Genomic DNA, 13,995 nt, shown 5'->3' with positions numbered 1-13,995 from the left:
TGGACCAAGATGGGGAAAAACGTAAATGCAGGAAAATGAAATCAGAAAAATGTAAAATTGGGGTTCCAGTATATTGGTTATCCATATCAATAAATATTTTACCCGCACTTTATTGGTGCTGGCAAAAATTTCATATCAGTCCATCCCTATTGCTAATATAATGTAAACAAATTTAATTTTTCGCTATTATTGAAAGGCATAGTTAATTTTTATGGTAGTGTTATTTAACCATTATTTATATTGGTAATGTCAATGCAAATATGTGTACAAACTTAAATATTTTTCTTGTATGTTTTTTTTAGGTGCAAGAAAGAAACCAGCAGTTCAGAGGAAAAGGCGACATAATTCTTCTTCGGTTTCCTCATGTCAATGAATGAGTAACAAAACAGACTGTCACGTGAGACAATTTTCCACTCACATTACAAATAAGACTGTTAATATGTTGTGGCATTTTGAACTCCTGCATCAGATCATCCCAATAATTGTTTTTACATCTACATACGATTATCATGTGTTGTTCATGATACTTGTACACATTTCATTTGTAAATGTTGTGCACATATCATGCTGGATTTGTAGATTATTTTCTGGTAGGAAGTGCAGATTTTTTTTTTATTTGGTCATTCCACGCTAAAAGGCAGGGGTTAACTAGTGTGCCACATTCACAGAGTTGTGTGTATGGTGAAAAAAGTATAATGTGATTGAACTCTTCTTAAGTTCCTGCTCCTAGAATGTCATGTGGTTTATTATTTGTTTGTGATATGTGGTTAATAGTTTTTTTATGGAGTTTCTGTACATTTTTGCTATTGCAAAATATTAAAACTTAATTTGTATATAAGAGTTAACACCAGTAGCTTTCAATCAACCAAGAAACGAACTTTTGTGGGTAGGTCTTCAACTCTGCTTTAACAGACATTTTTCAGTTGTTGTCAGCCCAGGACATGTTTATTTGCTCCACAGTTGCAGTTGGAAACACTTGCATGTATTTGCAGGTATTCTTGCATTTGAGTGTTCAACAAAACCATGCATTTATTTGTGTTGGATGCAACATATACACACAAATTTATAATTATAAGGAAGAACAATAACCAAAATTGAAGTTTAAATAAGGATCTGACAAGTTTTAAATGGAAATGCTTATGTTGCTCATGCAAAGGATATTAGAATATTTATATATTGAAATGACATCCTACATATACAGTGTGTGTTGAAATAAAAAAATTAAAGACTGATGTACTAATTATGAATATACATCATGCCAGAATGAAGACTGATAAGTGGTAATCACTATAAAAAGTGGTTTTTTAATGAATACTGCATTATGCAAGTCTGTGTGTGTGTACCTTAATATGTCTGTGTGAGTGATGTGTGATTGTTACTGTAATGGTGTTGCAACGGGAATAGACAAAACTAACATTGCTGTTCCTATTATAATAAAATAGTGTGCCAGGTACTGCAAATAGTGTGCTTTTTTGTGATGTGAGAAGCAATACCGATGTACAAGCACAATTGACAAACCTCTTCCATTATTAATGTGATATAATGATAGTTTCCTAATTATATGCAGTTTCTATGTGTTGTTTATAGTTTTTCCATCATCTTCAATATTCGTTGTAGTAATTTAATATGCAGCAATTCATTGTTGAAATCAAGGTCTGTGTGTTTGATTTTCAAGCAAGAATAAATCTGAATTGGGTATATATGGAAAAGGGCAACAAATTAACCATTTGTTCTGCCATAATCTTGATCATACATGTGTGGTTATTTTTAGTGAATATTTTGGAAAAGGTCTTTGTATGGAAAATGTCAGTGATATAGAATAACTGAAACAATATATATATTAAAAGTCTGGCTGTGGGGTTCAACCTATGGAGAAAAGGAAACATAACTGGATGCCTGAAAATTATCATTTCCAAGGAAATAAGATATACTCTCTGGACTAAGAAATATACTTCGTGGTATTACTGCATATTTCAACAGAAAAATAAAGATTGCATCCAAACTACAGTGTAACCAGATAAAATAATCTGCATGCCATTGTAAGATGTATGTGAATATAATGTATTTCTTATCTAGTGAGCATGTCCTATTTCTTTCAGTAAAAACTGATCTGATGTTTATTACCCTAAGACTTGTACCAGTATTTGTTGTGAGAAATGAAATCATAGTTCTCTTCAGGGAGTCAGAAAAGTCCTCCATCATGCAGAAATTACAAAAACTGCTCTGGAGAATAACCTCCTTCAAGCCTCTTAATATTGCCATTGTTCATGTACACCTACAAAGATACCATAATAATAATAATAATAATAATAATAATAATAATTACTGACGTGTTCATCTAATTTACACAAATTCTGTCATTTCCTTCTGATGTGCAACTTTTTGGACAACCTGTAGGTTGGAGGTATGCTGGAATGCCTATAAGTAATTAGAAAAAGTTGTGTATGCATCTAATAGATGGATGTTTCAGTGAAGCCAAAAATTGGCTTCGTAGCTTGGCTGGCTGTAGCATTGGGCATGGAAATGTGTAGCACTGGTTGAATTCAGTTTTCACTTGTTTTCAATCAAAGCTGGTTTTTTTTCCCTTCAAATAAGTACAAACGAGGAAAGGTTCCATTGTTGTATCTTTGGAGACAGTACAGGGAGTATCTCGTTATCTAGTATTTCTGTTGTTGAGTGTTGTTCTGGAGGAAGAACGCGTACTGGTTTTTATTTCTGACCTTATTTCCTATGTATGTGTTTACATACAACTGCATGATTACGTAATGTGTTTTTTAAATAATTCATTTCATGACAGAAATGTGGAAATTATTTCCAAAATTATCACCAGAAATAATCAAGCATGAGCAACAGATGCAGTTGAAATTAATACATTATTATTTTTAAATTTGAAATAATTCCTGATTGTGAGAGAATCTGATATTAATCTGCCCTTAATGAATATATATTAGAATTATCAATTATGAAATTTTTGTAACAAGAGTTTATTTTCTTCCATGTTTTTATACAATATTTTTAAGAAATTCAAATGGATACGAGTTCAGTTTCCATCCCAGGGTAAAATGCTGAAGAACATTTTTTTTACTGATGTTAATGTAATTAATGCTTGTGGCTTTACAATCTGAACCCTGGATGATTAATCTCAAGGCAAAATATTTTATCATACTCCTTTTTAGATACTATATTTCTCCCCCCTTTAAAAAAAATGATCACATTTTCCTAAAACTTAATTACTTGGTGAATGCATCTATCATCTTGGTGGCTGAGCATTTTTAGTGGTTGTCTCTCAATCTTGCTGCTGAAGGTTCTGTGTTTCAGACCTGGCCTGGACATGTGTGTTCCTTTGCAAGTGTCCCTTTATTAACTGAATCTATATTCATCCTCATTGTCATGATTAATCAAAAGTAGATAAACACAAGCAAAATATTGTTTGGTGAGTGTAAATGAAATATGCAAAATATTTTATTTCTTGAATACTGCATGCTTTTGTGTCTCAATTATTTTCCCATAGCTTTACCCTACAAGTAGATATTTCCTGCATGTCATTATAATTAGTGAAATGTTGCAAGGATTGGAGCTTAGCATGGCAAGTCTTTTGGCACAGAGGTCAGTCAAAGCAGGACTTAAAATTTAAATTAAGAATGACAAAGTGCAAGGTGAGTACATAATTTGAGGCTTTACTTTTAGTAATGTATTGGATTGATCAATAAAACAAGGTCACAGTATGTCTTGGGATGTTGTAAATCACATGCTGGAGGTAAGTCAGATTTAAATTAATGCATGATTTTTCTTTGTATTCTGTTTTATCATCAATTGAAATTTCTATTTTTGGCTTGCCATTCCACTAATTTTCTAAATAGTAGGAGTATGTTTCATTACAAAGTAATAAAAGAGCATGTTTTTCTCTCTTCATAAACATTTTTCAATCTAAAGAATCCATATTTTTGTTCTGATACATTTTGTTTTAACAGGGATTGAGCGTATGCCAACATCACTATTCGCTGATAGCAATTATGTCAGTTATGTGTAAGCACTAGCTCAAATTGAATGATATGCCCTATTTCAATGTTAATACTGAAACTATTTGGTGAATATTCCAGTGCGTACTCTGGTGGGCATGTTAGTTTGTTGATACACAGAAAAATCTAACTCCATGGCACAACAGCCCTAAGGGCCCGCTTTTTCATTGTGTCACATAGACATGGTCAGTCCATGAACTCCCATCACAACTGTTTTCTACATTGCTGAAATTTTACTGATACATTATTTTGCTACTCATTTACTATTCCACAAACAGATTTCTTCATTTTTACACAAGAAACTCCTTAAGGTAATAAGTTCCTGTAGCAATGTCTAACATCTGGAAGGTGTTTTTTGTCATGTAGGAATGTATCATAGCGGAAATTCATTATTTTTGTTGAAAAGTAATTCTCTGACACACAATAGCCTTTGGCGCGTACACCTCCGTAGAGTATCGCGCGTCGTGCTTGTGTTTTGTCGATTGCAGGGGTTCCAACCATGCCATTGTTTTCCGAAAAGATGACGTATTGTGGATGCGTGGTGAAATTCATACTGGGTGTGGAAGATCCACTGGATTTTGTAATTGGGAACTTGAAAAATGGGTAGCCTCGCAAACCATTGACGGATAGCCCCAAAAACCATTCACGCATAGCCCCACAAACAATTTCCGGCAAGATTAGGCAAGCATAGTTAAAATTTTGTTCGTAAAATAATGCAAAGAAGCTTAAAAAAAGAAGAAGAAGAAGAAGAAGAAATTCCACTTTAGTATTTTTTGGGTTACGAAGGTTGGAAACACTGCATCGACAAAAAAAAAAAGCACGACACGCGATGATCTACGAAGGTGTACACTCCATACTGTTTCTTACGCAAATGAAACAATGCAAATAAGGAAGTACTTGTATTGTGAAAAATTGAAATTACATTCATCAAAGATACGTGAATACTCCTTCAAGAATGTTCCGCAAAGCAGATATGTAAGTACAAATGTTAAAAGTGACGAAACGAAGAAGTTACATGTGTTTGTGGAATAGTAAATTTTTACCATTATTTCTATAAATAGATTATCCATTACTCATTATTTGTGGCAACTGCCATTCCACTTCATTCTTCATATAAATTTGAAGAGTACACACATGAAGTGTTGACTAATAAATGGTTTAGACACTAAAAGTGTGTTATATGGTTTTATAAAGTAATTATGTAAAATATTCAGTTTCACTTTTGCAAGACAAAAATCTATTGGAGTCGTCTGGTTATTTATATTAATTGCAGTAAATTCCGGTTTTTCGTGGAGTTTTATATCTGATAGGAAGAATATAATTTGTCAGTGTATAAATTTTGTGTTTGTACTTGATTGGCATAAGCGAAAATTTCATATTGGTGCATCCCTAATATATATATCTCGTAACATTTTAAACTAGTCAGTATGATTTTAATGAGTTGAAATGTCCCAAATATCAGAATGCAATGAAAGTGTTTATTTGAACAATGAAATATTATGCTATAAAATAGCACTGAGAATTCTAATGAAGTTCAAATTACTTTTAATTAAATAGAAGTTTGATCACTTCACACAATATGTGAAGTCAGCATTACTTGCTTAAAAGGTAAATAATTGTTCATTTTTAATGTATGTTTTGTCCTTTGAAGTGAAGTTAAGCTTCTCTGACAAGACACATTTCTCATGGAAGTACTCCATTTACCTTTACTAACATAGTGATGATGGAAACTATAACAATACAAGGATTTCTTGGTGGCATATGTCTTTTAAAGTTTCAGTTGGGATTATTACACCAGTTTAACAAGAGTTTAAATTTCATTTATTGCCAGTTGTGCATTTGATGCTGTTTTTGTTGCTGTTAATGAATATAATTTAAATTTTGTGTATTAAAGGAGGTAGGTATTTTTATACAAATGGTGTGAATGTCACTTGTTTAACTTTAGTCAAGTCACTTTATTCTTTCAATATAATGTAAAAAGGACTATATAATGAATCAGTCAAAATGAACATTAGAAATGTGTGTATTTAGGTGAATTTTTGTATAATAGTGTAAGAGCTGGTGTAGAGAAGAACTATGTAAGAGGTTGTATTATCTTGTCATTACATGTAGAAATTACTATTCATTAAATGTTGTATAAATATAGCTTGTTTCATTATGGTGCACCTTATCAATCAGTTCTTACAGTGAATAACTGTCCATTTATAGCATTATGGTATTATTTTTCTTTTCACATTGACTAATATGTTGGAGCAAGTAGTTTTTGTTGAGGTGAAAATACATAGTATGTTGAAGATATGTTCCACTAAATACCATTTTTTAAAAAATTCTGAAAAAAAAAGATTGCAAAAATTAGAAAAGCAAAATTTCCCCCAAATTTATTTTTTAATCTTTTGGGTAAAATTTTCGTTTCCCCAAAACGTCTTTTTTCAATTTTATAGGAGAAATTACTTACCAAAATGCGTTTATTTATACTTTAGGAAGGTCTTGGAATTTTGTTTTTCCCTCGTTGAATTTTTTTTGGTGGTAAATCATGTAATTTTCGACATTAATTTCATTCCGATGCACGAAAGCTGTTCCCTTGCTGTCCGTCTACTACGTGAACCAAATATTTGGGAGCGTTTCATGACGTAACAACCGGTCAGTGTTTCCAAATACGCGGTTTTGTAACTGTGTAACAGTTATAGAACGTAAATAAACCTGCGTTACTGTTCATCATTTGTCATAACGAACTTGCGACACCATGACGTGCAAAGGATGCGTGGTGAAATTCGGTGGGGTTCAAAATCCAGTACAATTTGTAACTCAACATGGAATTTTAAGGAGGGATTTGACAATTCCGGGAATTTCTTCATTTTGTTTGAAATTCGGTATACTCACCAATTTTGGCCCCGTAATCACGTATCTGCAGTTAAAATTTGGCGCTCACAAAATAATCTCAATTAAGTTTGTATTTCCACACCCTCGATTTCCGAATTTCCCGCCGGTTCCGGGCTCCACCCCTGGGGTAATCGACTTACCGCCCCCAACCGCTATCGCGGCCCCGCCTGTTTCTATAGACTCCCTGTTAAGGGCATGTTAGAAATTGGCCGGATTCACCTGCACCCAAATAAGCGCCAGCAGTTAAAATTTGGCGCTCGCACATGCAAATAGCAAAATAATCTCAATTAAGTTCGTATTTCTACATCCTCGATTTCCGAATTTCCCGCCGGTTCCGGGCTCCGCCCCTGGGGTAATCGACTTACTGCCCCCAACCGCTATCGCGGCCCCGCCTGTTTCTATAGACTCCCTGTTAAGGGCATGTTAGAAATTGGCCGGATTCACCTGCACCCAAATAAGCGCCAGCAGTTAAAATTTGGCGCTCACACGTGCAAATAGCAAAATAATCTCAGTTAAGTTCGTATTTCTACATCCTCGATTTCCGAATTTCCCGCCGGTTCCGGGCTCCGCCCCTGGGGTAATCGACTTACCGCCCCCAACCGCTATCGCGGCCCCGCCTCCGCTCCGGCCTGTTTCTATAGACTCCCTGTTAAGGGTATGTTAGAAATTGGCCGGATTCACCTGCACCCAAATAAGCACCAGCAGTTAAAATTTGGCGCTCACACGTGCAAATAGCAAAATAATCTCAATTAAGTTCGTATTTCCACATCCTCGATTTCTGAATTTCCCGCCGGTTCCGGGCTCCGCCCCTGGGGTAATCGACTTACTGCCCCCAACCGCTATCGCGGCCCCGCCTCCGCTCCGCTCCGGCTACCCGCCTGTTTCTATAGACTCCCTGTTAAGGGCATGTTAGAAATTGGCCGGATTCACCTGCCCCCAAATCAGCGCCAAATTTTAAGTGCAGATTCGTGATTACGAGGCCCAAATTAGTAACTATCCCAAATTTCAAACAAATCGGATAAATACCCTGCATTTTAACAAGAGATTCATGATTAGGAGGCCAAAATTAGTTAGTATACCGAAAATTAACAAAATTGGAGCCTTTCTCTATATTGTCAATTCGCTCCGAGTAGGTGGGAAAAAAATCCAAAGTTCGTCAGACTTTTTCTTTGACATCAAATGAGAGTACGAGACGTGTATTACCTATTTCACAATCAGTTGCTTTGATTTATTTCAATCACTTATCGCATAACACTCTTGCTACCTTCCGTTCTGACGTCAGCAGACTCAAGTTTATTTTTAGGCTAAAGGTCTATGTTGTTATCCATATCATTCAAATTTCAGTAACCACCAAACGTCTCTAATTCCCTTATTTTTGTATTTTTCACATTCATACTTACGTATTCTGCATACTAGAACCTAGATATTTTGCTATGAAGAAGGTCGCAACACTGCATAACCACTGATCATGGACTACGCTAGTCAAGATTTCTCCGCCATATCGCGTGTAACGCAAGCAAAATAAAAATACTCGATATTTCGAAAATTGAGACTATTTGCCTGCAAAAAACGAAACGCGAAATAGAAGAATCCTTACGAATACAGAATATGTGAGTATCAATGTGAAAAATACGAAAATAAGGGAATTAGAGACGTTTGGTGGTTACTGAAATTTTAATATCTTTTGTACACCCCTGTTTAACTCTATTTAGTGTATAGCGATGAAAACTGTTCATGATTGTATGCTGCATACGTGCATATGTGTGTGTGTGCGAGAGAAACTCCCTATGCATGCCTGCCTGAGAATCCTACAGTTTTTATGAATATAAAAGTGTAATTTAGGTATCTTGATTTTGTAGACTAAATTTGTAAAAGTTTCTTTTTCCAAGTCAAAACTGATTGAAGTAATCTTGGTACATACGTAATTAACGAGGTGAATTTACCATTCGTGTTCTGCGTGCAACATTGTAATTTTTTTTTTTGGGATTGGGCTTGGTAAAATTTATATCTATACTTTAATAAACACCCTTGTCAATTTACATCAAGCATCATTATGTTGTGCACTTTACTAGTCACCATGTAAATCAATTGGTCCTGGGTTTGATACCTGATGGAGCCACAGGGTCCACGTTGAAATCTTACACCCTCGATTTTGCAGGGATTTTTTTTTATATATAAAGAGTATGTCCTGCTAATTGTGAATAATAAAATTCTGGAGTGCGGAAATAAGTATTTACGACTGTACAGCCATTTGAAGTTGCGAGGTGGTTGCTGTGTTGAAATTTCCTACCGCTACCGTGGCCCCGCCTTTCTATATAGAGTCCCTTTTGAAGGTGAAGGTATGTTAGAAACTGGCTGGAGCCACCTGCCCCTAATACTATTTTTTGCACCGACACATTTAGGTACCAAAGAAATAAGGCTAAAATTTAACCTCAAAAGGTAACTTACCTCTTTATCTCAAGTGCAGGCTGAATTGTGGGCCGAAGTTAATTTGAAAGTCTAAAAGAGAAGTCAGTTGTATGTCAAAAGTCTTTGTTGTCCTTTTCCACAGAATACTACCCTCCCCTGTGTGTACCATCATAGAAATAAGAAGTTGCAAATTATCCCATCCCACAAGTCATTTCTGGCCTGCAGTTGCGAAGAGAAATGTGCACGATGTTCCACAAGATAACGTATTTATACATGCTGAGGATACCGTTCAACAGTATGTTGAATGATATTCCTCATCGCGTCTCGTCTCCGTTTTCCATGCCTGTCAAACCACATAAACTCATCCAGATACTCCTCCAAAAAATGTCGCAAATTATCCCATTGCACAAGCCAATCATAAGAAGAAAATGTTTAGATGTGTGCCTGTGACATGAATCCAATATGGAATCCCTGAAAAGTCGTATAGAACTTACGTAAGGAACTTCAATATTAAAAAAAAAACATAAGTTTCGTAGCCGTAGCCGTAAAAAAATACCTTCTGTGCTGTTTAGAAACACCCTTTGTTACAAGAAACTTATTTATTTGACGAAAACATTAGAAATGTTCACGAAATCCAGGGTGTAAGATTTTGGCACCGAGCCGATCCACATTGCACAGTGGTTCAGATCCCACTCCATCCTCATTACCCTATTTGTGCATATAGTGAACTTAAAAATTCAAAATTCGTTCAATTCATTTGTCCAAAAAGAACTAAGCTGAAGTTTTGTGCTTTTTCTAACATGATTTGCCTTTTGCTATATTAGAAAAAAGAAGAGTGAAATGGATCTCTAGCAAAACACAAAAAAAGGTTTTTAATGTAGAAAAATGTGTAAATCTTAGAATGTAGCCACATCTAGATACACCCCCCCCCCTTAATATTGCGTACACTCCACATCTCACCAGCTGAATACTGTTTTGGTGTATCTCCACTTTTCAGCAGAAGTGAGTTGATGACATTGTGTTCTATACATGTTAATGCATCACGTTCCGAAGCGACTTATCTGGCTGTCAAGTGGTGTCGACATTAATAAAATGTTTGCTCAAATCATGTAGTGTATTCAAAATCAAAGTTCAATCAGCTCTCCTGAAGAGTTAGGCAGATGGACAAACAACAAAATAGTATTCAGAAAGGCGATATGTTTTCCTTTTTGGTAAGTAGGCTTAAGATTACTACTTATTTTTCTTCATGCTGCAACAAATTAAAATAAACATTGATTCTACAGAGGTCATAATAAACTTCAAAGATAGACATTTTAACCACTTTTATTACAAGATAGACAAAAAAATACATTGAATGCTCTTTAATATAGTACAAAAAAAATTACAGCACCAGAACATTGCACCAGGTAAAACAGTAGGAAAATGAATGTTGTACTGGTCCCAGACATCTATCAGTCACTGTATTTTTTTTGGTGTTCATACATCGTGCCTGCCTTTAGGTATAATAAGACTATAATCTATTCACTTTCAAAAAAGGTAACAAATCTCTCGAGCAACAGCAATATTGGTAATGGAATAGTGTGCCAGGGAGAAATAATAGGTTTTGACATTTTGTGTACAAGAAGGTATATTTAAATCTCAGGATGGGGGGGGAGGATGGATTCTCCACCTTGATCCTGACACCACACAAATAAATTATTTCATGAACAGCAGAGAAATTTTGGATGGACACATTGAAAATGTGTAATTCACAAAGTTTTCTTTGGAAATTTCTTGCAAACTGTAGCATTCATTTGAAATTTTCACAGCCTACAGAAATCCTGAACATTTGCTGTAATGACCAAAAAATTTGCATCCTACACACCCCTGCTAATATCTTAGATGCATAGTTTTATAGTTATTAATATCTCTGAGCTAGGTCACACAACTAATGTTGATTCCATTAACTGAAGTTTATTGCAAGTAACTTAACAATAAGCTAACTGATTAGAGATATCAAACAACTTTTTAAAATTATCTGTGGTAAGCATAATACAATTCACTGTGATGTATTTTTTGTACACATGTATTTTTTGTACACAAAGTAAATACCACAAGTGTTTATCTTAAACATAGCCTCTTATGGCACTTGTCATTTGTCATGTAATTTTAAGATTCTCTCGGACATTAAAAGATCTGATGTAACAAAAACTATTGACACTGGCACAATATTTTAAGTACAATTAAGTAAACTCTGATGTCAGTCATAATATCTTACACAGGCAGACTATGTGCAAGCATTATGGTACCCTTACACAGTCTTATTTTCTCTAGCCAATGATGGCTGTATTCATAATGTATCTGGTAATCTTTTCCACACCATACATGTCACATTCAGGAGATAGATCATGTTAAAATTGCATTACAGATATTCATACGTACTTTTACAATGGTCTGAATATAACACTAACATATTATACGAGGTGTATTCGTAAAGTAAGTACCATTTACAAATATTACCGCTGTAGCGATGCAGTCGCGACCGTGTGAGTTCTCGCTGACGTCCTTCATCCATTAGCTAGCCACAGGCACATGTGGGAGCAGATCATGCTTTTTCTTCGTAGTTTTCTGAAGGTTTGAAATGTTCAAGAAAATTAATCGGCCCGCCGACTGTGAAATCCGGTCTGCGATTTGTTTTCTCAATGCAAGAATGGTTGAATTCTTGCCTAGAGGACAGACCACCAACAAGAATGCCTGCTGTGACACATTAATCCGGCTGTGTCGTGCAATTCAAAACAAAAGATGCGGAATGCTTACCAAAGGCATTGTGTTGCTTCACGACAATGCTCGTCTGCATACGGCTCAAGAAACTCAAAATGTCACCCGTCATTCGGCTGGGAATAATTTGTTCATCCGCCAACAGCCCTGACTTGGCACCAAGTGAGTACCATCTCTTTCTTCATCTGAAGAAGTAGTTTCTTGCTGGTCAGTGTTTCAACGAGGATGACGACATCGAAGCAGCAGTGCATGTATGGCTTTCGTCACAGGCGGGAACATTCTATGATGATGGGATACAAAAACTAGTGCCATGCTACGACAAATGCTTGAAGAATGGTGGAAACTACATAGAAAAGTAGTTTAGGATCTCTAGAATGCAATGCAAATAAAAAAAAAGGTACGAAACTATTTTACTTTATTTTTTACATCCTTTCGGTACTTACTTTCCGAATACGCCTCGTAGAACCAGTATACAAAAAAAAAGAAGTAATAATATCAATTGCAAAACTGTAAATATGAACATAACTAATTAATCTAGCTCCTTTTGTTAGTAACTTATTAGCAAAAATCCTTTACATATTAATTACTTCAAAAAAAAATATAAAATTGCACAGGAATGCAGACAAGAATTAAGGTTTGAATTTTTAACCTTACTTCATTTCTTCAGTGGAAATAACCTCAAATGTGACTCCACGCTTGTTCAATTCTTCAATAATAGGTGTCTTCGCAAAAGCAGAACCTGGAGGATACACTCCACCACTGAAATAGACACAATAGACACATATATCTCGAGTATATTTATTCAGGTTGTATTTGTATTTTCTTATTTCTGCCACTTTTGGCTAATCGTCGAGAAAGAAGAATTAGATAAAATTCACGAATGAACACACAAACACTCATGCCCAGGCTAGGATTTGAACCCAAAGCTACGGTGACTACACCATGATTAGAGTACACAGTACACTTGGCCAGCAGGCAGTTTATAACAATTTAATAATAATAATCATTTGTAATATGGAATTCAAGTGTCAATTTGAATTTGATTACTGTTCCATCTTGATATGTAGATTACTTTTATAGCTAAATTGTGTGACAGAAATACAATGAAAATAATACTATTATATTAAATAAAAAAATATTTTTTCCAATCACATACAAATGAATCAGAATATTTGGTGTAAAATTCTGGTAGTTTGACATCTTAAGATAATGTATTTATCGTGTAACAATTCAATAGAACATAACCGGTGGTGGTGGCATGGCATTTCATGAAGTTGGTACACCTTGAAAATTGTTCAGACATATCCCGAACCACCTGCTGTGGTACTGGCAGGAAGTTAACAGTATCAATGCAACATGGTATTAGTCCATCTGAAAATTTACTGTATTGTCCAGTATGCAGGCACTTCCTCCATGTCATGAAACAATAGGTGTGGGCAAATATAAAATGGTCAGTACATGTTACTTTTTCATCTAAGTAATCTAATTTGTCAGTTGTTAAAATGGTAATACTTTTATTTTGTTATTGTATTTTGGGAAAATGTGTGCGACTGTTCTCTTATTACAGCAAAATTTTTAAATGTACAATTATAATTATGTATTTTAAACTTCAAATATACATGTTAAAGTTGATGTTCAATAACATTTGTTTCCTATCTATGTTAAATTGTACAACATTTATGTGCTTGGCAACATTGACATTGCTATAGTAACAGAAATAACAGTTGTGGAAGATTGTATTGTAGTTTGGTGTATCATATTACATTACTATGCCACACTTATTTACAGTGTGTTAATCCTGATTACTTTTAGAAAAAAAATTATATTATTATTTTTGCGTTCAATAAAATAGTGTGCAATATCTGGGTGATGCTAATATACAGGGTCCGGCAGAATGAATAGTAGGATATAAAAAGGACAGAACATCGAA

At 34.9% G+C, this 13,995-nt stretch overlaps 2 protein-coding genes across 8 annotated transcripts in view; one reads left to right on the top strand and one right to left on the bottom strand.

Moving 5' to 3' along the window:
- The window catches only part of LOC145978858 (serine/threonine-protein kinase VRK1-like), a 79,371-nt gene extending 73,221 nt beyond the window's left edge, over window positions 1-6,150 (top strand). For all 4 annotated transcript variants that reach the window (XM_083111740.1, XM_083111741.1, XM_083111742.1 and 1 more), the window contains one exon: window positions 303-6,150. In XM_083111740.1, the coding sequence (XP_082967866.1) occupies window positions 303-373 (71 nt within the window). In that variant the 3' untranslated portion in view covers window positions 374-6,150. The remainder of the gene's footprint in view (window positions 1-302) is intronic.
- A 4,465-nt stretch (window positions 6,151-10,615) lies between these two features.
- Window positions 10,616-13,995, bottom strand: part of LOC145978669 (saccharopine dehydrogenase-like oxidoreductase) — a 32,762-nt gene continuing 29,382 nt past the window's right edge. For all 4 annotated transcript variants that reach the window (XM_083111439.1, XM_083111440.1, XM_083111442.1 and 1 more), the window contains one exon: window positions 10,616-12,824. In XM_083111439.1, the coding sequence (XP_082967565.1) occupies window positions 12,716-12,824 (109 nt within the window). In that variant the 3' untranslated portion in view covers window positions 10,616-12,715. The remainder of the gene's footprint in view (window positions 12,825-13,995) is intronic.

Source organism: Lepisma saccharinum, chromosome 25 (assembly GCF_977018435.1).
Source record: "Lepisma saccharinum chromosome 25, izLepSacc3.1, whole genome shotgun sequence".
Lineage (NCBI taxonomy): Eukaryota > Metazoa > Arthropoda > Insecta > Zygentoma > Lepismatidae > Lepisma > Lepisma saccharinum.
Note: the sequence above shows the minus strand (reverse complement) of the source record. Positions and strands in the feature narration are given on the sequence as shown.